The sequence below is a fragment of the Euprymna scolopes genome, chromosome 46 (genome assembly GCF_053919585.1).
Source record: "Euprymna scolopes isolate OS-2025 chromosome 46, ASM5391958v1, whole genome shotgun sequence".
In the NCBI taxonomy this organism is placed as follows: domain Eukaryota; kingdom Metazoa; phylum Mollusca; class Cephalopoda; order Sepiida; family Sepiolidae; genus Euprymna; species Euprymna scolopes.
Window position 1 is genome coordinate 15107612 of NC_136527.1, and position 26801 is coordinate 15134412.

The 26801-nt window shown below is 34.4% G+C and overlaps 1 protein-coding gene across 2 annotated transcripts in view; it reads left to right on the forward strand.

Annotated features, from left to right (window-relative positions):
• LOC145270651 (anti-sigma-I factor RsgI6-like) overlaps positions 1–26801 on the forward strand; it is a 129819-nt gene that overhangs the window by 21360 nt on the left and 81658 nt on the right. For both annotated transcript variants that reach the window (XM_080126260.1, XM_080126262.1), the window contains exon 2: positions 26601–26752. In XM_080126260.1, coding sequence (XP_079982386.1) covers positions 26601–26752 — 152 coding nt within the window. The remainder of the gene's footprint in view (positions 1–26600; positions 26753–26801) is intronic.

Sequence of the window (26801 nt, forward strand, 5' to 3'; positions counted from 1 at the left end):
ACGGTCTTTTTCTCCGTCCTAGATGGCATCCATTTAGCTTTTGTTTTTCAACAGTAAATAAACAACACGTTTATTTTATACAGCAATTGAGTTTTTGTTTCCTTCATTCCATTCGTTTCATTATATTCTTTTGTAATGGGATTAGGATATATATATCTTAGTCCTCTACAAAAGTAAAAAAAGGGGTTATGATAATTGGTATCCAAACACAGAATTAATCCTTGAAAAAAATTAAGTTTCATATTGCTTGAAGATTGGTATAGTGTAGCTAAAAACCAAAAGTTTCTGGTAATATATCCAAGGCAAAATGGCAACAATCCTTTGCGAAAATTAATCCGTTTAGTTATTAGTGGTTTCAGAAAGCAGGAGTATTGTGGGAACATGATGAGAATTAGCAGCGAACCGGATGTTAACGCATCCACCATGAGAGACAAAATGAAAAATCGTCTTTAGCACATGGCTCCACGCATTGCTTCCGCTTGGGAAGAAAAAAAAAGATAACCACAAAATAATTATCGACCAATGGCAGAGCTCCGCGCCTAAAATAAACACCTGGTTATAACTAGTTTATTATATTCAAAACACTAGGGCCTTTGCCCTTTTTTTTTTCTCCGTTGACTGTAAAATGCTCAGAAAAACAATTGAATGTCCTCTGTTTTTTTTTTGGGGGGGGGTCACCCTATATATATATATATATATATATATATATATATATATATATATATATATATATATATATAAAACGAGCCAATATTAACCGCATTCATCGTTTGAAAAACAACAACAACAACAAATCTAAATTTATAAGCGATTAAAATAAAATATCATCTAGGGTTCGTGGCCTAACGGTTGGGGCGCCGGACTGTGGTAAACATGGTCTGAAGTTCGATCCTTAGAGACCGTCGAGCTATGCTGGTGAGAGTTAGTTAACTCGAAGCACGCGTGTACGTAGATTCCTGTTTTAAAAATAATAAATAAATAAATAAATAAAAATGTTATATATATATATATATATATTCAATAAAATAAAAAGCTATAGCAAACATCTAAATGACTACTTTAAATACAGTTCCTGATTTCAAAAAAAGAAAAACCAAAAGATTCATCTGCCTTACTTTTAATGCTAGGTTTATTTTTGGTGTCTTTTCAATTCAATAGAAATCCTCCTAAATTTGCTGATGAGGAGACCGTGCTTACCAAAAAAACTATGTATAATTATTCTACGTGACTTCATGTATACCACAAATAAAAAGCACGGATTTCCGAAACGATCGTACAGATAATTGACTTTGTTGTTGTTCCTTCTTATGAAACTGATTTTTAATTTAATTAAATTTTGATTTTTAAATTTTAAAAATTTTAAAACTTTTAAATTATAAATCACATTACTTAATATTGAATTAGCTCTAGGACATTTAACTATCGAGCTTATTATATATCTAAATTACAACGAGCATTTCCTGTATTTTAATTAAACTAGTAATTTCACTATTACATTAAAATACACTTAGCTCTTTAGACTATTATTCTAATCTCCTTTAAATTATATATATATATATATATATATATATATATATATATATATATATATATATATATCTGATATTTTTATGTTATATCTCCCCTCTTTTGGAAATGGAGTACGATTATGAATATCTTCAGTGTCAAACAATCCTTATATATCTCCAATATAAAATACCTCATACACTGTGAAATTTACTTTATCTATGAAAACCAAAGACGGGAGATATAACATATGAGGAATATTTGGAATCAAGTCTCCCCTTGCTGCTATTTCAGATCATCTGAAACCATAGCTGCAAGTTCTAGTCTCCCCTCTCCATGAAGGCCAGAGTTTTTCGGGAAATATCATATTTCATGAATTGAGTATTGAGGTCATAAGCGTTCCAACACGACTTCATTTGTTAAATTTTGATCAATATTTGCTGGGAGTTGGAACTTATTCAATTGCCAAAAACGGTGCAGAACAGTTCCAGTTTTGCTGTCTTGGGATGAATTACGGTTTTTTTTTGGGGGGGGGGGCGGGGTCTTCCTGTGGCCTTACTAGGCCATGAATATACACACACACACACACACACACACACACACACACACACACACACACACACACACACACACACACATATATATATATATATATATATATATATATATATATATATATATAAGCGGACTGAAGATTCCCGAAAGGATGAAACACTAACGTCTGTAGGTATTAAATTATTATAGTAAAAAATAAAAATTATCATATATATATATATATATATATATATACATATACATATATATATATATACATATATATATGTATATGTATATATGTATGTATATATATATATATGTATATATATGTATATATATATATGTATATATACATATGTATATATACATATATATATATATTTATATATACATATATATATATATATGTGTATATATATGTATATATATGTATATATAAATATATATATATATGTATATATATATGTATATATATATGTATATATATATGTATATATATATATATGTATACATGCACACATAAAGTGTAAAAAAATCACAAAATTTAACCCGATCTCGTTATAAATTTATTTCAACCAAAAATTCCTTATTAAATGAAAAGAGCTATCTATAGATTAGCAATCGATGTAAATAATTGAACTATTATTATTTTGATTCTGGTGTGTTACTAAACTCGACTAGCACTTCTAGTTTGACATATATATAATATATAGCACTTCTACACTTCTAGTTTAATAGCGCCCGTTCTAGCTGAAACAAGATTAAAATAAGATCGGGATAAGTCACTGACTTTATCTTTTGCAAATTTTACACAAAGCAAGTTTATATGTCGGGCAGTGTTCTTTGATCTGTTTTAAAATCGCTGCAAATCATTTCTTCACTTGCATCTTTAAAAATAAACATTAACCAGAAGTAACATTTTCTGGGCATTCATTGTAAAGCCCAAATATCGTCTCACGTGATATTGTAAACAAACAGGCGGAATTCGATGAACGATATTATAATTTATTTAATTATTGCGAATTAGTCCACCGAGGATTGATTCTATAATAATTTTACGACCGGGCAACGCCGGTTAACAGGTCCTGCTAGTATATAATAATCAATAGAGGATTGATTCTATAATAATACATACGCAATCTGCATAAATTAAAATATCATGTTTAAGCGTATTGTACGACCGGGCAACGCCGGTTAACAGGTCCTGCTAGTATATAATAATCAATAGAGGATTGATTCTATAATAATACATATGCAATCTTATAAATTTAAATATAATGTTCAAGCGTATTGTACGACCGGGCAACGCCGGTTAACAAGTCCTGCTAGTATATAATAATCAATAGAGGATTGATTCTATAATAATACATACGCAATCTGCATAAATTAAAATAGCATGTTTAATCGTATTGTACGACCGGGCAACGCCGGTTAACAGGTCCTGCTAGTATATAATAATCAATAGAGGATTGATTCTATAATAATACATACGCAATCTGCATAAATTTAAATATCATGTTCAAGCGTATTGTACGACCGGGCAACGCCGGTTAACAAGTCTTGCTAGTATATAATAATCAATAAAGGATTGATTCTATAATAATACATACGCAATCTGCATAAATAAAAATATCATGTTTAAGCGTATTGTACGACCTGGCAACGCCGGTTAACAGGTCCTGCTAGTATATAATAATTAATAGAGAATTGATTCTATAATAATACATTTGGATACCATCAGCTGGAATTGAAACCGAAAGCAAAACTGTAATATTCAAAGCTGTTGACGTTACCACTGTACCAACGTGACACACTTATGAACTACTTAAAAATGAAAAATTAACTGAGATGAATGTACAGAGTGCATAACGATTTGTTTTAATTTTGACTCACTTTTCGACCCCTTAAAAACTATTTTAAATCGGCTAAAAACCCATAAAATCATTTGAGGCACCTAGCCTGGCAATCACGTTGACACATCGGTTCTCATTAGATAACCGAAGTTAAGCAACGTTGAGCCTGGGCAGTACCAGATGAGCGACCATTTGAGATGACGAGACGGTGTATGTACCGGGAGATAAAATACAATGTTTTTTTTTTTTTATTTTTCTTTTTTTACACAGTGATCACCACTTATCAAGGCCCGGAAGCCACTCAGGGTTAAGGGTTATTGCAAGTACATTACGTTAGTGTGGAGATTTGATGAAGTGTTTACTTAAGGGGGCGGTTCATTAGGAATTTGTTAACGTTAGACTTGAAGACATCCAAGTTGTAGTCAGGTGGGAAGCAGGCAGACGGAACAGAGTTCCATAGGCGTGCAGTTCTAAGAAAGAAGCTTTGTTCATGGAATCCACGTTTTGATTTAGGCACAGATAAAGAGTGGGGGAGTGTTGAGAAACTGGCGCAGTCTATCCTTCTCTCGAGGGTAGATAGGACTCTCTTAAGCCGTGGTAGTCTAGTGATAACGTCACAATAATAATAAAAAAATACCTTTAATAGCCCTGGCGAAGCATCAAGTATTCAGCTATCGACAAGATTTGAATTACACTACAAACTCGTGTAGTGAGTTCAATCTCGGATACGGCCGCGCTGGATGGATAGAGCGTTGCTCTGCGACTTTTTGTTTCGGGGGAGATAGAGTTTGAAAATATGGAGACAGAGAGACAGACAGACAGACATATAGTCTTTTATATATTAGATTAGCAGTGTGCTTGTGAGGATTGCTAAAAACGAACATTTCTGCTAAAAGTGCTGGGTTCCGCATTAGATGACCCCAAATACTAAAACAGGACAAACAAATCGTTAAAAGCAATAAATTATCTCTGATCCCCGGATAAGATTATCTTCCATCAAATCATATTTCGCCAAAGCAAAGATGAATCTAAACGGGCGAGTGAAATGATCACTTTAGTCCCTATCCTCCAAAAAAGCATTCAGATCTTATCAAACGATACTAAATCGAAAAATTTTGACATTGATCCCGTTTTATTTATTTATTTATTCTATCCTCTTCGAATATTCAAAACGTAATTCGTTTAATGAAATCAATATTTATGTAAATGCAATATTCATGACAGGAAGCATCGAATACTTGCATAATAAAAACAAAAAACAACAAAAAAATAGGGCAAGACTATTTTTTGAAAGCAAAAAAAAAACAAAACAAGATGGCCGCTTTTCAAATGCGCGTAAGAGCGCATGCGCAGGGCTATTTTTTGTTTGTTTGTTCGTAAAGCGAAAAAAATGAGAAAATATCAACTAGGATTAATGGCAATTAAAAAAATATAAATAAACGATTGATCTTGCAGATTATTTAAATCGAGACTGACAAATATTTTCCCTAAAAAAACAAAATTCAGACGAAAGCTGAATTAAAATTCCACTTTTATTTTTTGTTTTAATATTATTTGTGAAGTAGGATTTGTTCAGGTATTTGCCGTTTAATGCCCGCTACGTGATATTTTTACGTAGTACCTGTTCATTCGTTCACAAGTACATCATCTTCCAAGGCAGTACATCCCATTTTTGTTAAGATAGTGTCGACCGAGCGATTTTTAAATATTCGTTTTCAGCAAAAACGATGTTACGTATTGAATTATCACGCCGAAAATAGTAACATATCCAAAAATTACGAAAAGTAGGACAACTGCTATTGTGTTTTTAATAAAATAAAATCTATCGCACAAGACAACACATATTACACGCCATGACACAAGTAAACTAAAATATTCGTGCCGAATTATGTCCCCTCTTCAATCTTTTATAATGTCCAAGAAAAATGCAATTTTACCCAATTTTCCGTAAAAAATACTTTTAACTGTAAATAAGTGAAGCATGCATGGTCCCCCGTTAGTGCCATAAAAAAATGACTAAGTTCAGCATTTACACCCCCCCCTCCCGCGTTTAGCCTCCAAAGTCCCCAGGGGACTCAAATCCTGGTGAAAATAAATAAACGGTGCAATTTTAGGCCTTAACATATGTAAATTTGAGTTTTGCACCATGCAAAAAATAAAAAATAAATAAAAAAATGACTAAGCCCATCATTTGCCCCCCCCCTATGTAGCCCCCAAATCCCCCAAGGTCTTAACATATTTAAATTTGAGTTCATCACCATACAAAACTGTTACATAGACATGCACAGACAATTTTGGACAAATATGGTAAAAATAGTCCCAAAAATGGAGTGTTTTTATTAGCCCTAAAAGAGCCCCGGAGGCACACCCAAGAGTTATCGCAAAATATAAAAAAAAAAATTATATAGAAATCAGTTAGTTACAAGAAAGTTTTATAAAAATCCAAGCCATCATTTTTTTTTTTTTTTTTAAATAAGCACAAAAGTATCGATTGTAACCATTTTAACCCGAAAAGCACCCCTAGGGGGTCAACCGGAGTTTTCCCTGAAAATCCAATCTGTTACTTTTTACTCATATCATGTTTGTGCAAAATTTCAAAAAATTCCAACGTGTAGTTATTGAGAAAAGTGCGGACAGGCGAACGGACAAGGGTGAATTTACAGGTCCACCCTCCTTTTGTCGGGGCACCAATAACTTTCTACTTGATGAAATTTTGTCTTTTGTGGATATATTGATATTTTCTACATGCCAATTAAGTACGTAATATTGTTTTTGCTTTAAAAAAAATCGAACCAGTATATTCGTTCGTCACTTCACTGTCCTTTCAATATTAGTGAAAAAAAGACAACTTTTTTTAAATTACAATTTTTATGGGGAAAATAAGAGAAAATAAAAAAAAAAATACGCCCAGCCCAAGGGAGATAATCCCCCCCCCCCGAAAAAAAACTTTTTTTCTTAGAGTCGTCTCTTTTGTACCGGGTTTTCTAGCAAAAAAACAAAAAAAAACAAAAAAAAAACACGAAAACCCACGTAAAGAACTTTGCAGGTAATTCTACCCTTTGCGACCAAGGTCGCCAACCCCCAATATTTCCTCCTATATCAGAAAACACGCAATGTGACACGCAAATATCTGTACGTGATGTTACCAAGCTAATCAAAAACATTGATTCCAGTATTCCAGTATTCCAATTTTAGTACTCAAAAAACTTCAACCAGAACTAGCGCCCATACTTACAAAACTGTTTAAACGTTGTCTTAAGGAGAATTGCTTCCCATCACCCTGGAAAATCTCATCAGTATGCCCTGTATTTAAGAATTCAGGTGATCGCTCATCCCCCTCTCAGTACAGGCCAATAAATTTCCTTTGCGTCATGAGTAAGTTGCTGGAATCTGTATTAAAAAGAGAAGTAATCAAACATCTCAACAAAAATAACCTTCTTAGTGCTTACAGTTATATCTCATAGGATTAGCGAATCTCTCGACAGAGGCAACCTTTCTAGGGCAATTGCTCTTGACATATCTAAACAAAAAAATCATATTTCACATTTACGAGTTTTTTTTTTTTTTTAAACAAAACTCTGTTTAATTCACCGTTAAAAACTAATGTAATGGATAAAAGTGCACACGTTACATATTTGTTTTTCAACTATATTTTTTAAATTTGTCCAAAAATAATGTCGAATTGCTTTTAAAAATTATATATTCTAATAACTAAATAACTCTAGTTAAGCTAATTATGTTCTAATAATATGAGCTCTAACTAAATATGTAAGAACTTTTTTATATTCATATTTTCATTTTTTTTAATTTTTAATTCGTTCTAGAATAAAAAAAAAACAAAACAAAAAAATGTTTGCATACAGTAAAGTAATTAATAGTAGCTGCTGCTGCTTCTACATTTTTTCTACGTTTTAAGACGAATGAACACATAACTAAAGATATGGCAGAAACACTAGAGGATGACCTCCAATCAGTAGTGGAATGGGGACAAAAATGGATGGTCACGTTCAATGCCGCCAAGACAAAACTGGTTTCATTCAATAATTACAAGAAACCTTCTCTACCACCTATAGCGATGGCCAACGACTCTTTATCTGAGAGTACGTCTCTCAAGCTCCTTGGCCTAACGTTCACAGGAAACGTGAGTTGGAACAATTACATCGAGGGCATTGCCAGGGCCGCTGCGAGGAAGGTGGGCTCTCTCTACCGTGCTAGAAAACTTCTAACACCCGAAAGTATCCTGTACCTCTATAAGGCCACTATTCGCCCATGTATGGAGTATTGCTGTCATATTTGGGATGGTGCATCGGCTACTAGTCTCTCGCTCCTTGACAGGGTTCAAAAGAGAGTCGCAAATCTGATAGGCCCTAAACTGGCATCATCTAAGCTTCAGCCTCTGTCCCATCGTCGAAACGTTGCATCCCTCTGCCTGTTCTACAAGTATTATAATGGCGAATGCTCTGAAGAACTGCAAGCACTTGTGCCCCCACGACGTGAACACCCTCGACAGACCCGACAAGCTGCAAAATCCCACCCCCACACTGTAGAGATCCCGAGATGTAAAAGATCTTTCTACTCCAGTAGTTTCTTCCCCAGAACTGCTAGACTTTGAAATTCCATTCCAGGTCACTGCTTCCCCAACTATGCAAAAGTTCAAGTGCAACAATGGGGAAAGCAGTGGCTGGTTACTTTTAATGCATCTAAAACCAAGCTTCTATCATCATTAACGTTCTGATACCCATCTGGCATCAATTAAAATGAATGGCTCTCGTCTTAGGGAGGCCTCATGTTTTGACAAGCTTCTGGACTTGACCTTTACTCCTCATCTTAAATGGAACACATACATCAAATCTGTCGCTGGAAAAATGGTGGGATCTTTCTATTGATCCAGTAGATATCTCACTGCTGATGAAATTCTCCATCTATATAAGAGCCAGGTACGTCCAAGGATGGAGAACTGTTGCCAAATCTGGACAGGAGCTGCTAGAAAGGACTTATCCTGCCTTGATAGAATTCAAAATAGACTTTGAAGCCTCGTGGGAGATGTCCTTTTCTCTTCCCTGCAACCTCTATCTCACAGAAGAGATGTTGCGAGTTTGTCTCTGCTTTATTGTTATTTTCATGGCAAGTGCTCGACTGAGCTCCAATCTATGACGTCTTCTCGCCAGACTTTCACAAGAAACACTCGTCTAGCTGAAAACGCTATCAATAATTTCCCCCACTCTTTATCTGTGCCTAAACCTAAACGCAGATTCCGTGAACAAAGCTTCTTTCTTAGAACTGCACGCCTGTTGAATTGTTTTCCGTTTTCCTGCTTTCCAGCTGACAACAATATGGTTGTCTTCAAGTCCAATGTAAACAAGTTATATATATATATGCATATATATATATGCATATATATATGTGCATATATATATGCATATATATATGCATATATATGTGCATGTATATATATGCGTATATATATATGTATATATATATGCATATATATATATATATGCATATATATATATATATCCATATATATATATGCATATATATATGCATATATATATATGCGTATATATATATATATGCGTATATATATGCATATATATATGCGTATATATATATGCATATATATATATATACGCATATATATATGCATATATATATATGCGTATATATATATATATATATATATATATATATATATATATATATATATATATATATATGCATTTTTTTTCTTCCCAAAAGAAATGTTTTTCGGCGAATAACAATCTGACCTTTTTATTTTTAATAGAAATTAAAGGCTTTGAGCATGAACTTCTTGAAAATAATACAAATTCGTTTAATCTTCGTGAGATCGTTTGTCTAGAAATTTTTTGTCCAGTTTCGGATATAAAATCCCGGGATATCGAAGCCGCAATTTTAAAGCGACCAGAACGAGATGATCGAGTGATTTTTCTATCCTCCCTCTTAGTAGATATTCGGGGTCGGCCCCATTTTTTTCATCGATAAAGTTAGAAGTCATTTAAAACTTTTGGACGCTACTATATATATATATATATATTTATAATTATTTTTTTACTATAATAATTAAATACTTACAGACACTAGTGTTTCATCCTTTCGGGATTCTTCAGTGCAGGGTGTCACGATTAACACCAGCCGAACGATTCGAACCCTGCACCGCGAGACATCTCTGGCTCAATTAGCGAAGACCTAATCCATTCGGCTACCATTAACCGTGTGAAATAGCGTTGAATTTTAAACATTTTAAATGTTCATTTACGTCAGTCAGAGAGTGATCCTATCGTTATACGATGATCTATGCATAAGAGCTAAATTGACCGACTTTAATTCAACTGAAAGTGCTCAACGATAAGAAATGAATTTCTTATATATATATGTATATATATAAGTACAGCTACTTATATATATATATATATATATATATATATATATATATATATATATATATATATAAGAAATTAATTAATGATTAATTTTGTGCTTGGAAAAAGATACTGTCAAGAATTGTGCCAACTGAATTAAAGGAATAAAATGTAAGATGATCAACATAATGAAATTTGGGATATAGACTTTTGTCATTTATTCAGTATATGCTCTGTAATTACATTGAACTTCTTGTTCGGTGTATATTTAAAAAAAATATATGAGTAAATAAAGATTATTTCCACAAAAAATATATATATATGTGTGTGTATATATATATGTATGTATATATATGTTTGTACTCAATTCAAAAAATGCTCCATTGTATATGTATTTCTATTCAAAAAATGCTCCATTGCCTAAAGTGTGTTTATTCATAAAGTCTGAAGAAATGCTGGTTTTTGAAAATTTTCAAACGATATAATGTTTGAAATTGTCGAACTGGACATTGAAACAATTGTAACGTAAAATGAAATACACTTTTTGTTGCCATCAACACCTTGTCTTGAAGTCTTGATTTTGCACACACAGTATATATGTATATATGTATGCATATAAATATGTGTATATATGTATATATATGTATATATATGCATGTATATATATATATGTATATATATGTATGTATATATATGTATGTATGTGTATGTATATATATAATGTATTTATATGTATGTTTATATATGTATGCATATATATATTATGTATATATATATATGATTGTGTGTATATATATACGCATACATAAATATATATAGAAAGAGGTGTGTGTTTACTATAAGCTTTTTTACGTAAATATTACGCAAGTATAAATCATGTAGATTATTTGCATGAATATAATTACACGTAATAGTTAATAATCATCCCATAACAAAACCGAAAAAAAAACTAAAAGGGAATTTATTAATGTTTAAAAGAATATGAAAATGAGCTAGATTTTTTTTTGCATTCAATACGGTCCCGTGTGATATTTTTCCATGTTTAAAACAGAATTTTATTTTATCAAAAACTCAAATTTATTTTAGGAGAAAAATGTTTGTTGTTTTTTTTTTTTAATTTTTATTTATTTTTGTATTTATATATTTTAGTAAAAGTTTAACGATTTGTTTACGTATTTAGTATGTTGAAAGTGTCAATACAAACAAAATGGGTGCAGTGTAACAACGTCTTGCTCATGTCAATTTTTCTTTTTTTTTTTGGTTTTTGTCTTTGCTTATGGAAAGTAATTTTAAGTAAAATTCCAACAAGTTTCGGGAAATTCCGGCAAATTTCGGCAAAACGTTTTAATTTAATTTTTCTCGGTTTTGTAAATATATCGGCGATATTTTGTTCTGACGCTCTGTAATTTACAATAATGGATTCCTTTTTTATTTTATTTCTTATGAAGTGATATTTAATATCTATATACTTAGATCTTTTGTGAACGACTGTGTTCTGCGCTAAGACTATGCTGGCTTGATCACCGCAATTAATTACTACGGGAGTTTCAGTTAATTCTGGTTCTAAATCACTCTTTAAAATAGCTTTTAGGTATAGCACTTCTTGTGCAGAATGTGTAAGCGCTATAAATTCCGCTTCACAAGTAGAGAGGGATACAATCTGCTGCTTTTTAGATTCCCATGAAAAAATCGGCCCACTTTTCGATAATCTGAAAAAATATACGATTATACTTTTTCGATCTTCATCGTTATCCCAATCAGAATCTAAAAACCCTTCTGATTTTAGAGAACTTTTTGATTTTTTAAATACAAAATGCTGTTCTTTAGTTTGGGTTAAATAACGAAGAACGTGTTTATTTCTGTTTAAATAAGAGTAGGTAGTAGTTTGCTTGGAGCATTGTTGGTAAAGAAATATATATATTTTTTTTAAAGCCAAAGACAATGCGGAGGAAGACCGGAAAAGATGAAGTAAAAAAGAAAAACAAACAGATGCAGACGAGTATGGTTGATTAGAGGAGTGTCTCGCCTTTATTTGACTATCATTCTTCACTTCAGTTTATAATTATTTATGACCAAGTTGCTGGTATGTCCGGTGTATATAAAGTCCGTGGGTGGTGTGAAACTTTGGTTAATTTCGAGAGAAAGGTACCTCTCTTTTTCAAAATTGAAGACAAAAGTGAATCCACTAATAATAAATAATTATACATTGAAGTGAAGAATGATAGTCGAATAAAGGTTAGACACTCCTCTACTCAACCATACTCGTCTACATCTGTTTGTTTCTCTTTTTTACTTCACCTTTTCCGGTCTTCCTCTGCATTGTTTTTAGCTTTAAATGTATATATATATATATATATATATATATATATATATATATATATATATATATATATATATATATATATATATATATATATATATATATATATATATATATATATATATATATTTCTGTTTAAATATTTTATTATCGGTCTTGATAATTTGGGGGATAGTTTTGTTACTGTGCAACATATGTCAGGTCTCGTAGCAGTTATTAAGTATATAAGACTTCCTATTATCTCTCGGTATAGTTTATTGTCAATTATTTCAAATTCTGTCTGTATTTTTATTGATATCATATTCGATCGGCGTAGAGCGTATCTTGCATTCATTTAATAGGATTTCATCAGTGCAACCTTGATTAACTCGAATAAAATAAAATACGCATCAAGTGCGCTTGAAAGCCAAATCACAACGTAATATTAGGTTGGTTGGTTGGTTGTTTTTGCTTTACGGCATATCAACCTTTTCGGTTTATTTAATGCCAAATCCAAAGATTTTGAAGAAAATTTTTTTAATAGAATATATTTATTGTTTTCAAGTCGGTTTCTATTTAACCCATAGTTGGAACCCTAACAGGTACTACCACCCCGGGTCAGAGTGGACCTGGGAGCAATGGTAATTAAAGGGTGGATCCACACTCCCCAAAGCCCACAAGCTGGGGCCTCACCACTGGATATAGTTTAGGTCATATCCAGGACCCCCATTGAGGGACGTTTACCCTCTGCAGGGGGGGGGGCAGTCGGTGTATTCTAATGCCCCACCGACAGGGCCGGTAATATTAGGAAAATAAAAAAATACAGGGTGGGCCAAAATAAGGGTCCTATTTTTAAAAATTCATAAATTCATGTAAGTTTTAAGAAGTGTTTTTCGGCCAAAATTTGTTTTGTTTATTTCAAAAAAATCTCGGAAGGGTCAGTCTACACACACACACAAAGTTTGGTGAGTTTAACTTTTATTTTGTGGAAGTTATTCAAATTTAAAGATAGGACCCTTGTTTTGGCCCACCCTGTATTTTACTTGAAAATAAACAAATATTTTACTGAATATAATAATAAAAAAAAACTGACCTCATAAGTCGTTGTGGCCGTGACAGCTAGTACGTTAGCTTTTTTTTTTCACCTCATTTTTCTCTTTGGCATTACAGGTTCAAGCCTACTTGCTTACTGTGGCTATTTTTTTTTTTTGCGCTCGCACGGGCACTCGCTGCTATTTTGATTGAAATTTTTTTTAGGGTTGGGGGTTGCTCAATCTCTTTAGTATACCACCTCTCTCTCTCTACCCGGGTAACGTCGGGTAACCATGCTAGTAATATATATATATATATTTATATATATATGTATATATATATATGATGATTGCAACGTCTTGTCAGACGAGTGCCACTCCCTCACACATTTAAAATCCATGAGCCCAAATGTCTGAGGGAGTATCTATACAAATATGATGTTACAGAGTCTTAGCTTTGTACGACAGCTAAGTCTCTCTCTCTCGGTTAAAAATGTTGAGATCCAACAACAAGCAAGAGCAAGATAGCCAGCAACAAATTGAACTGCAGACCAGCTTAATGCGGCTCCTGGTCTTCCGCTTTATGGTTTTTTAAATCAGAGATCTGCTTCTCCTAGAAAGGTTGCCTTCACCACGGCTTATGGGAGCCCTCTCTACCCCAATACACATATACACACACGCAAATATACACGGTGCTAGTTGGCCGTTGACACAGAAAAAGATTCATTCGTCCCTTTGGAAGGTCTTGTTTTTTAATCCTTCAGGGAGACTAGCCGCCCTCCTCGCCAAACAAGTCTGGTGGGGGAACCAGTTAAGTCGCCGGTGACCCGACCATGAGGCAAGTTGTACTGGGTTACATGGTACGGTACCAGTAGCATATGACATGACCTGACATAATATATATATATATATATATATATATATATATATATATATATATATATATATATATATATACATACATACTCATTGTTTTGGTGAAATGTTTCTTCAATTATACTTCACTCTTTGTGTCTATCAAGCCTTTTTGCTTAAAAGCTCAATGTATATTAAATATGACAACAGAGTACATATAAATGAATAGTTATTTATTTTTCATGCAAGATAGCGCCTCCAGCGCGTGAAAATTTGTTTCCTTATGCAGAAATGAAGCATATTTTATAACTGGGCAATGCAAAACGGCTTGCTAGTATATTATTAAAAAAAGGAGTTGTGTGTAGAGAGAGGAATAGGCTAGGTGGAGGAGAAAGAGGAGGTTGGAGAGAGAAAGATAGAGAGATGATGGCAATAAAAGCAAATTTATAGTTTCGCTATAATATTCATTTGCTAATATCTTTTCCCTGATCAGAGGAACTCATTTCTTTGAAAATCTGCAGATTAAAGAAAATCGTAATATATCTTACTTGAGTATCCTGTCGAATAATACATTCATGTAAATTATAATTTACAGTATTTAATTGAGTTCTTCTATTGCAAGCTACATTTCCTATTTTGGATGTATTGAGCTTTTTTATTTGCTTGTGGTTACTAAATATAAATATTAATATTTGCTCTAAGTTGTAAACTTAATTTTTGCTTCCTCATTATATATATATATATATATATATATATATATATATATATATATATATATATATACATACACTAGCAAAAGTATCCGTCGTTGACTGGGTTCAAAAACAGCCTACAGAAAATGTACTCTGATTTATGAAAGTATGATAGGTTATGAAAAGGAAGAGTTGTAAAGAGATAGCTTCGAATTTGGGGGTATCAAAACCAAAGCAAAATATGATGAAAGTAAAAATAAAATAGATAAACCCTATAATTTATTATACCATACCTGTTCACACTGAAACACTTATCACAATATTCTGTGAATCTATATTAAAAAACCTTGTTAAACTTTGTGACATATTTCCATTCTATGGAGGTCAGTTGCGAACGAACACTCCATAATTTTATTATACCATATTTCTTCAAACTGAAACATAATTATCAAAGTACACTTACGCAAATAGATATGAAAAGTCTTTAAAGTTTGTGCATATTTCCATTCTATGGAGGCCAGGCGCGAACGCAGACCCCACAATTTTATTATACCATCCTTATTTAAGTTAAAAAATGTTTATCAAATTATTCTCATGTACATCTATATCAAAAACACTTGTAAACGTTTTTTTTAATTTTTAAATTTTTTATTTCCATACTTTGTGGACCCGGCGTGAATGCAGACCCCACAATTTTAATGAATCACCGTTCTTCCAGATCAAACATACCCATTTCTGTGTCTCGATATATCTATCATTATATGTAATCAGTTTTTTAAAATAGTCAACCATATAGGAGCCTATTCGTGACCAAACACACACAGACATTCAATTTTATATTATATATATATATATATATATATATATATATATATATATATATATATATATATATATATTAGTTATTCGCGGGTAAATAGTTACATTTGGTCGCTACAAACAGCTATCTGTTTCACTCAATGAGACTTCGACACCATAGAAAAAAAAAAGACAAAAAGCTAACTGATGAGCCCAAATGAGAGCGAAACTCGATTCTTCCGGTTTGCTGACTGTCATGGCTCTTGTGAGCTGCGACGTTGTTTTACTGTGGAAATATATATATATGACAGCCAACGAACTGGAAGTCCAAGACATGAGTTTCGCTCTCATTTGGGGTCATCAGTTAGACACATCCGAACTCGGGATTCGAAACTGGAGCCTCTTGTATGTGACGCGAGTACTCTACCACATGAGCAAACAGCTTATATATCTCACAACATGCTAACCTAGCAATTAGTAATAAAATTTTCAGAATGTGACAGATTATATAATTATTTCCACAGTAAAGCAACTGTGGAAATAGTTATATAATCTCTCACATTTTGAATATACATGGGGTGCATACATTATATACATATGGTCGTTGAAGATGACTGTGTATTGGTATGCTCCACACCAAAAATGAACCTCGACAACCTTGCAGCGTTGAAACTTAGCACCTAGGATTAAATTCTTCGCCTTTCCCCCGACAGGCATAATACCTACCATCACTACCTAGCCTATTGGGCTTGCTTTCGTCGTTAAAAAGCACTTTTGACCAATATGAAGAGTCATGATCTTCATTGCATCTGACGAAGTCCAGACGGTGCTTTCTGTTCTTTACAGAAATCATTGGCTTCCATCTTGCAATATATCCTCGCAAATTAAATTCCTTGAATCTGTTCTTGACAGTAGAAAGAGAGCTCTTTTTAACAAGATTGCACTGGGTTTGGGGAGCCGTTTCAAATCTGTTTCATAGGCTGCGGATCTTGAGAGCATTGTCTTCCCTGTTAGAAGTAATTCTTGTACGACCAAATTTAGGGGCATCACGAATACTGTCGGTATTTTGGTGCTTTTGCACAGTCTTTCGTACCGTTTTCTCATCACATTTCAATTTGCGACCGATTTCTCAATTGGATAAATGTTACGTTGTGTAGCCTGGAACAACAACAATTACAATTTGTTGCATAAAAGGTGAATATTTTAACTAGTTTTAAACTTATTTGTTGCTGCGGAGTTTCTCATTGGCGCTAGTGAACATTTTAAACATATATATACCTGCACCCTTATGCACACGTTTTTATGTAATAGCTACAATTGGTCTATGGTTTAAATATAAATATTATTATTTATACTATTATTAATATTTTATAAATATTGTCATTATTATCAATACACACCGAGTGACTTTCGGACCAAAAGCACATACATTTAAGTACCTGCTCTGATATTATCCTCGGTCTGTGTATGAGAATTCCTTCGGGACTGAGACAGTTTTCCTTCAGGAGCGAGACTATTTGTATTCTCATTTAATTATTAACTAATATTAATTTTACTGATTTTATTATTATTATTATTATTTATTTATTTATTTATTTATTTATCTATTTTCTCCCCATCTTTATTGAGGGACAGACGGAATCTACTCACCATTAAAAAAGCCGACATTGTCTAACTCTGCCCTCTTCAGTAGTTTTATTATTATTTGTTGTGTCTGCACAAATAATTAACAAGAACACAAAAGTAAAGGTATAACAATAATATATTAGGAAGAAAAGTTATATACATATTTACATGTCTTTTGATATACTTTAGTTGGAGATATTCCGGCAGGTGGCGTATTGCATGTCTTACTGGGGGCAGCATAAGCGTCTTGCCTATTTGACGGTCGTTGCCGGACTCTCCCGGTATTGGTGATTGATACCTTTATATATATCACTCACCCGCCTATGTTAATTAGTAGGCGTCTCCACAACACCGCCCTCCCAAGATTTGAAGTCGTGTAGATTTCAATATCTTTTCCTCGTGTGGTTCATTATAATTGGTTCTGTAAACTTTCTTTTCATTCCCGATCTTATCGGTTCGGGCATAGTTTGTGGTGGTTCGATATCAAACGCTTCGTATAGTATATCAATTGGATCTTCCTTTTCATCAGGTCTGTCATGTTCGTTGTCTTTTATATGACGTTTTCTCAATTGATTTTGATGTCTTTTGTGTATCCCTATTGAACCTTTTATCATGTAGACCAAGTCGCCGATACGTTTATCTACCGTACCAAACTCCCAATATGGAGTATTATTTTTCATACATTTTAAATATACACGATCACCAGGTTTAAACCTTTTACGTGATGTGTGCGTAGTTTGATGGACGATTGCTTGCTTTGGTATTAATTTATTAAATGGTGATTTTATTTTTCTAGCAAACATTAATTCTGCTGGCGATAATTTCGACGGTGTATTTGGGTTCTTAGTTATCCTGTATATTTGCAGGAATTGTGTAATGCTTTATCCGTCGGGATCCCTACTGATTTTCTAAGTGCACGTTTTATCGTGTCTATGAACCTTTCCGCTAATCCATTTGATCTATGATGGAACGGTGGTGTAGTTATATGTTTTACCTGAAAAATGTCACAAAAGTCCTTGAAATCACTTGATGTAAATTGCGTTTCGTTATCTGTGACTATGTCTGGCACACCAAAACGTGCTAATGTTTCATGCAGAAAACTTAGTGTTATTTGTCGTCGGGTTCTTGAAACGCTTTACTTCAGGCCATCTGGAAACACTATCTACTACGATTAGGTAGCATTGTCCTTCGGTCGGTGCAGCAAAGTCTATATGAATGCGTGACCATGGATGGTCAGTTTTTTTTCCATGGAATATGGGTGGTGCCTTTCCGGCTAACGCACAACCTTTACACTTGTTTACTGTTAATGCAATATCCACATCCATGTTACGCCAGTAAACGTAACTCCGCATGTGTCTTCATCCTATTTATACCCGGGTGTCCTGTATGAAAATCACGTAAGATCTTTTTCTGCAAGTTTTATCCTCTTCCGGTAGGTATGTGAACACATCTATGCTGTTAACAATTGTTGTGTTGGAGAAGGTTGTATTACTTTCTTGTATAGAATTAGCTGTTAATCTTTCTAATAGTTCTTTCTGTTCAAGTTGCATCTGCGCGAACCTTTCTTCCTGTCTTCCTAGGCATTTTATGAGTCGTTCATTTTGTCTTTCGTCTCTTCCTGCGTAAAGCGTTTGCTGTTCTTTTTGTAAGCTCTGCTGATTCTGCATGAACTGGATCATTATTTTAGCAAATTCCTCCATCTTGTTTTTTTTATTTCAAAGATTAGAAAAATCAGTCTATTTTACTAATTCACTTTTTACAATGACTACGAACAACCGTTTTTTTTAAGTTCGTTTTTTTTCTTTTCTTGTTGTGTCAACCGAATTCTATCGATATTTTATTTTTTGCGTTGTACCTTTCTTTTTCCCTTTTTCTATTGAGGGATAACAAAAAAATGTATATTATTTTTTTCTCTTAATCCGTTAAGTTTTGATTATGTACAAGAAAAAAAATCGTTTCTTGGTACAGCTGAAAAAAAATATATCACTTTTCTCCTTCAAGACAATTTGCATAAATTTGTTCACGGTGTACTAGCGAAAACACCATTTTTTTCTTTGACTTTCGTAGTTACTTTGAAATGGTCACTTTTCTCCTTCAAGACAATTTACATAATTTAGTTCACGATGTACTAGCGAAAACCTTTTTCTTTTCTTTGATTTTCGTAGTCACTTTGAAATGGTTATTGGTATTTTGCTATCAAGTATCCAGTGTTTGAATAACTCGTTCGACAATTTTGTAGTTACTTTCGTTTGTTTTTCTTTTGCTTTGAGTAAATCTTCGCTCGACAAATTTTTGAAGCTACTTTCGTTTGTTTTTCTTTCTTTTTCTTTTTTTTTTCGACCGTGATAACTTTCCGCGCAAACTCTTTTTCGAATACTGTCGCTGAGTCTCCAGTGAATTCTCGAGTAAATCTTTTTCAAAATCCTCGATGTTACTAATGTGTTCAACAGTAGATATTTTTTTCTTCGAGTACGTATTTTTGTACACCACTGTTGAGTTTAGTAGTGGATTTTCCCGCGTAAGTCTTTTTTCGAATTCTCGAGGTCACTTGTGTTTAGTAATGGATCTTATCCTGCGTAAGTCTTTATTTTTTTCGAATTCTCGACGTCGCTGTTGCGTTTTAATAGTGGATTTTATCCTGCGTAAGTCTTTTTTTCGAATTCTCGACGTCGCTGTTGCGTTTTAATAGTGGATTTTATCCTGCGTAAGTCTTCTTTTCGAATTCTCGTCGCCACTGTTGTGTCTGTACAAATAATTAACAAGAACACGAAAGTAAAGGTATACAATAATATATTAGGAAGAAAAGTTATATACATATTTACATGTTTCAGATATACTTCAGTTGGAGATATTCCGGCAGGTGGCGTGTTGCATGTCTTACTGGAGGCAACATAAGCGTCTTGCCTATTTGGCGGTCGTTGCAGAACTCCGCGGTATTGGTGATTGATACCTTTATATATCTCACTCACCCGCCTATGTTAATTAGTGGGCATCTTCACAACATTATTATTATTATTTATAACTAATAATTACATTATTTTTACCGTTTAACAATTTCATTTCTATTCCATTATACATATTGAAATCAATTGCGTCTCATTTTTTCCGTTTGAATTAAACGCTTTTACGTTGCAACATTAAAAAATACTAAAAAAACACAATTTTCTTCCACAAACGGCTAAAATAATTCACGTTAACTTTTTTCGAACATGATTGCTTGGAATGAACGCTGTCCACGCTACAAATCTCCAGTTCTTTCAACGGTTTTCTTTTTCTTTTTCATTTCGATACTTTTTTGTGACCAAGAGCGGAGGTCCGCTTGAAATATAAAAAATAACAATAAGTAACATCGTTTTTCATGGTTCAAAAAAACCATCATAACCTTTATATATATATATATATATATATATATATATATATATACAGGGTGACCAAAAAAAACAACAAAACAAAAGCTAAATGGAGGCCATCTAGAGCATATGCTGTAGAACGGAGAAAAAAGGCTAAAGACCCTAGTGTTTTGCTGTGATGTTTTGAATATAATAAACTAGTTATAACCAAAATTTCATTTCATTCGGACAAAACACTAAGAAACGGGGCCTAATTAACTGCCCCGACTTTTTTTTTCACAGAACAATGCTTTATTAAGAAACTTATTTCTTAAAGGGGCAGAAATAATTATAATTATAAATAAGTATATAAGCGCCGGCAGGGGCTCGGCGGATGGTGGCGATCAGTCTGGGTTTGGTGTTGTGGGAGGTCATGTTGGTGATTTTCTCGACGTATGACCAAACGAAGTAGTCCAGCGGGTTCAAGACGGGGAAGGAGGGGGGGGGGCAATGAGAGAAAGGGTATAAAGTCGTAGCACTTCTTCTGAAGCCATGTCTGGATCTCTTTGGACTTGTGGGCCGGCGCCGAGTCCTGCTGCCATACCTAGAGTCTGCCAGCAGCCACCTGATTGCAACATGGGATCACACACAAACGCAAGCACACGCACACAAACATCCAGGCACACTTTGATGTTGACTTTCAAGCCGACTTCGTGAGGTAGCATAATGTGGCCCTCACGTGAAACTACACCAAAGACCATAACCGAACACCAAATTGAGAGTTGTTATATAGTTATTATTATTAGTATTAGACTATACCACTTGTGCGCGTATGTTACGTGAGTTCTTATTAGTAATGATATGAGTCTTAGTGAGAGTTCTTGTCTTATTACATATGATGTTGTATCTTAGAGAGAGAGATGTTGTTGTAATGACATTTTATAACACAGACATATAATAACAATACAATTTACCTTTTTGTAGAAATCACAAATACAAAGATGAGCTTTATCACAAAACACATGATGAATTTATTTTCTGACGACCGGTCGACTTCCTCATTAAGAACTCAAAGTTTCACATTTTAGTTTCTGAAGTAACGTCTCGCTTCAGACGTCCGCCTGTCTCTGAGTTTTCTCACTGACTGTCTCCCCTGACTGTCTCTGACTCTCCCCGACCAACTAACTCCCACCTACTATATTGAGAAATCCATGCATCCCGGCCACGTGAGCAAAATTCACGTGTTTCAACATGCGCGACTTTGCACGTTTTCGACATTGATTTCCCAATAACCTATTTTTCTTGTGTTGTTTCCACAAAGGAATTTAACCTACATATCTAATTTATTTAACCATATTTTATTATCCACATTCTTTTAACAATTGAATAGTTTATTTATTATTTATTTCATCCGAATTAACAATTTACTGGACATTCCATTTAAACCTATTGTTCTTTAAAACTTATGTCCAGGGTTCGATTTCTGCTTTCTCTTATTTCCATTTTAACTAATCTCTCTATTTTTATACTTACATGAACAGGGGACAGCCCTTATCATGTAACAGCTGGAAACTTCGTTGAGCTGTGCCCTCAAGCGTAAAACAGTCCTAGTCTGCATTTTTAGGGTGCTGGTAATGGTCCTCCTGTCATAACTTTGATTGGTAGAGAGCATGAGTTGTACAGCGGCGCATCTCCGATCTCGCTCGTTGAACATTGTGTCACTTTCAGACATGATAGAAGGCTGTTATCGCTCTTGGGATTTGTACACAACTAGTCAACTAGTAGATGCGCGGCAAAAAAAAAAAAGAAAAAAAAAGACAAGAAAAAAGAAAACCAGTTTCATCAAACGGAATGGCATCATGTCGTCTTTTCTAGAGCGACGATTTTATCGTCCCACCCTGTACTGTCAACAAGCACAATCACAAAGATCATATCGTCGATTAGGAAAATTATTGTGAAGAGTTTTAAGCTTTTATGCACATGGAAATAAGTCATTTGATTTCTTTTTACTAGAGGGAAGTCACCGCTTATCAAAGCCCGAAGGCCACTCGAGGATAAATGTTCATTATTATCGATAATGGTAGAACTTGGGTAATTTTCGTTTGTTTAACAAATACAGTTAGACTTGTAAACGATCATGTTATAGTCAGCAGGTAAGTAGCCCCACGGTATCGTGTTCTACAGATAGACAGTTCTAGGAAATAAACTTTAATCATGGAAGTTACGTTTAGTTTAAGGCACAGATAGATAATTGAAGAGTGAGGTTAGGGTTGGCCAAATTAGGTCGTTTTTGTTTCTTTTTTTATATTTAAACTAATTCAAAAAAGAACTCTTTTTTGCGCATACATGTTTGACGAAATTGTCATGAAGAAACGATTTTTTTGCTACCCCTCCCTGTAGAAAAGTGTCCAGTTGAGGGTGAAGGAATTAATGTTTTTAGCCAATTTTCCGATATTTGTCGTCCGAAGGGTCAAGCTTCAAAACGATATTAATCTTGTGAAAATCCGTGACCCCTATCGAAAGTTTTAGGCAGACATAAAAATGTATGTGCAAAAAAAACAAGAAAAAAAAAACAGGTTTTCTTCAGCTTGGCACACGCTAAAACGACAATCCTTTTTTCTTTTCCTGTTTTAGTTTAAGGCACAGAAAGATAATTGAAGTGTTGGGGTTAGGTCGTTTTTGTTTTTTATATTTGCGCATACATGTTTGACGAAATTGTCATGAAGAAACGATTTTTTTGCGACCCCTCCCTGTAGAAAAGTGTCCAGATGAGGGTGAAGAAATTAATGTTTTTAACCAATTTTCCGACATTTGCCGTCCGAGGGGTCGAGCTTCGAAACGATATTAATCTTGTGAAAATCCATGGTTTCTATCGAAAGTTTTAGGCAGACATAAAAATTTATGTGCAAAAAAAAGGTATTCTTCTTTTCCTGTTTCGACGTTCGTAGGAAATCCGTCTTTCTTTCTTCACATTGACACACGAATCAACCGGAAGTTCAACCGACACCGAGTTAACAAAAAGAGAAAGGAAAGAATCTTCTCGCCAATTATTTAGTTAAATAGCTACGAAGACGGGAATGGTACCATAATAACGAGGGACCTTTTGTGCATCAGAATTTTGTTTTTTGTTCATCATCATTCTCGGTGCCCTTTTGGCGGGAATTCAGTGACGTACAACTGATTCTGACGCACGTCTATAACAGGAGTTTCTTTCTTAGAGCTGCACACAGTCAATATCCGCAACTGAGAGATGAAACTTTTAAGTAATGAATGCATAAGTTCGGTCATCATCAAAATACAAGTTGCTATGTTACGTTTTCGTTTTCTATCGGTCGGGTTTCGAGTTTGAGTGTCGGTGACTTTTTTTTTACATGGGAGTCACCACTTATCAAGGCTCGGAGGCCACTCGAGGATAAGGGTTATTGCGTGTACAGTAATCAATGAGATAATATCGTAGTAATCGTTAGTAATGGAGATTTGATAAAGTGTCTTACTTAAGGAGGCGGTTTATCAGGAATTTGTTTATGTTGGACTTGAAGACATCCAAGTTGTAATCAGGTGGGAAACAGGCTAACGGTCTTTAGACTAAAAATTGACAGAGTTATTGCGTATAGAAATGTACAGACACACAGACACACACACACACACACACACATATATATATATATATATATATATATATATATATATATGTGTGTGTGTGTGTGTGTGTGTGTGTGTGTGTGTGTGTGTGTGTGTGTGTGTGTGTGTGTTCATAATCATGATTTTTTCTGTATGGGACTTAACTCTCACAAGCTGTTTCCGGAGAGTTGAATCACTCCTGAATACTGTCCTGATGTCATATGGATTACATATTCGTTGAAGTTTTTCAGACAAGCCCTTCATTTATGGTATACAAACTGTGGTGAGTTTCTGAGTCGTGTCCTTTTGTGTTTGGTCCAAATTTCTTGGAGCTGATGTCATGCTCTCTGGATAGTTGTTTCTCTTGAACTGTCCATCTCCTCTTGATATGCACTGCTGTTACTACATATTGCTTTTGCTCGGTGTTGTAGGCAACGGACGATTCCTTTCTTTACATTATATGGATGGTGGGAGTTGAAGTTTAGGTATTGTCCAGTGAAAGTTGGCTTTCAGTATACAGATGACATAAACCCCTGACCAATACTTGAGTGTGATTTTTACAACGTTTCGATCGATGTAACCTCTGACCTTCTTCATGTGTATCTTCGGGTGTAATGGGAATGTTTTTGTCGAACTCGGGAATTTCGATGGAATTTCGAGCGGAATCCTTTATTTACTTTACAGGGGTAGCATGCTCTTGTTCCATCCTAAGTAATTCACAATTGTATGTAGTATTGGGAATCCCAGCTTAATTGCTATATAGGTAGTTTTAGAAATAGAAAGTTATGTAAGTATATTTTTCATTTCCCATCAGAGAAAATTAGGGGGTGACATGCGCCGGAAATTAGTGGTGACAAGGGAATTGTGGTCGTATGGGAGGGACTGGTTTAGGCAGCAGAGGAAGCAGATAAGAGATTTCAGGTCTCTCTCGACAATCAGGGTTCGAGATATAGGCTTGCCTTGAAATAAAAGATTGAAACTTCAGTCCATCTTGTTGTCATTAATGAATCTGTCTGCAGTGACCACTCCCCAACGAGATGGCAGACCAGCGTCCAAGAAGATATCATCCGCTGGCCAAGGCAACCAGGTATGTAGGCATTATACATTTGCAGATTATTAAAGATGTATTATTGGGAATCACAGCTTAATTGCTATATAGGTAGTTTTAGAAATAGAGAGTTATGTAAGTATATTTTCATTTCCTATCAGAGAGTTGGCCGGGTCACAAAAGGTTAGGTTTGACCGGTATGAACCTAGAGAAAATGCACCGAAAATTAGGGGTGATACGAGAATTGTGGTCGTAGGCTTCCGGTTGACGACCACATGGGCTGAGAGTGGTTTAGGCAGCAGAGGAAGCAGATCGGAGATTTCAGGTCTATCCCGACAATCAGGGTCCAAGATGATAGGCTTGCCTTGAATAAAACATTGGAGCTTCCAAGGAGGCATCATCCGCTGGCCAAGGCAACCAGGTATGTACGCATTATACATGGCACATACATGTCTCAAAGACTTTCAAGGCAAGAAACGGTGTAAGAATAAGAACACCCCCCCCACACACACATATAACAGTGAACTGCACGTAACATACATAAGAGCATACACACCCACACAAGGACACACAGACCCGTAAAAGCAAAAGCAATCAAAAAAAGAACAGTAAACAAGAAACGTAAAAGAGAACGATTAAAAACAAAAACGTCTGGTTAGTATTAAATAAATTAATGATAAACAGGACAGTAAACGTTTACGGCAACATGTATTTTTCGATCGCCCACACTGAGGATTTAACCTTCAACCTTTAGGAGAATATCACTTTTTACAATTGATTTTACTAAGTATTCTAACCACTGCGACATGGGTCTTTGCGTCCAAATTTCCGAGTTCGACAAGATACACCTGAAGAAGGTCGGAGGTTACATCGACCGAAACGTTGTGAAAATCACACTCAAGATGAGAACAGTAGTCCGAAGAATCCAAATAATTCGAATAACCAATCCTCATCTCAAAAATTCAGAAACGTTAAATAATTTTCTTTTTTAAACTATTTCGATTCTTTTCTGTTTGATTTTGCAGGACTGCCAAGTGGTCCCGTTTCGCCAGTCAAATTTACGTCAAGAAACATCATTATTATTACTATACAGCGTACATTCACATTTTACGCCCGGAAGCCGACGCGAAACCCTATTATTCTGTCGAGGCTGTTGTGAAAGTCATCAACCGCGACGGTGAGTAATCAGATTTATAAACGCGCATACACACACACACACACACACA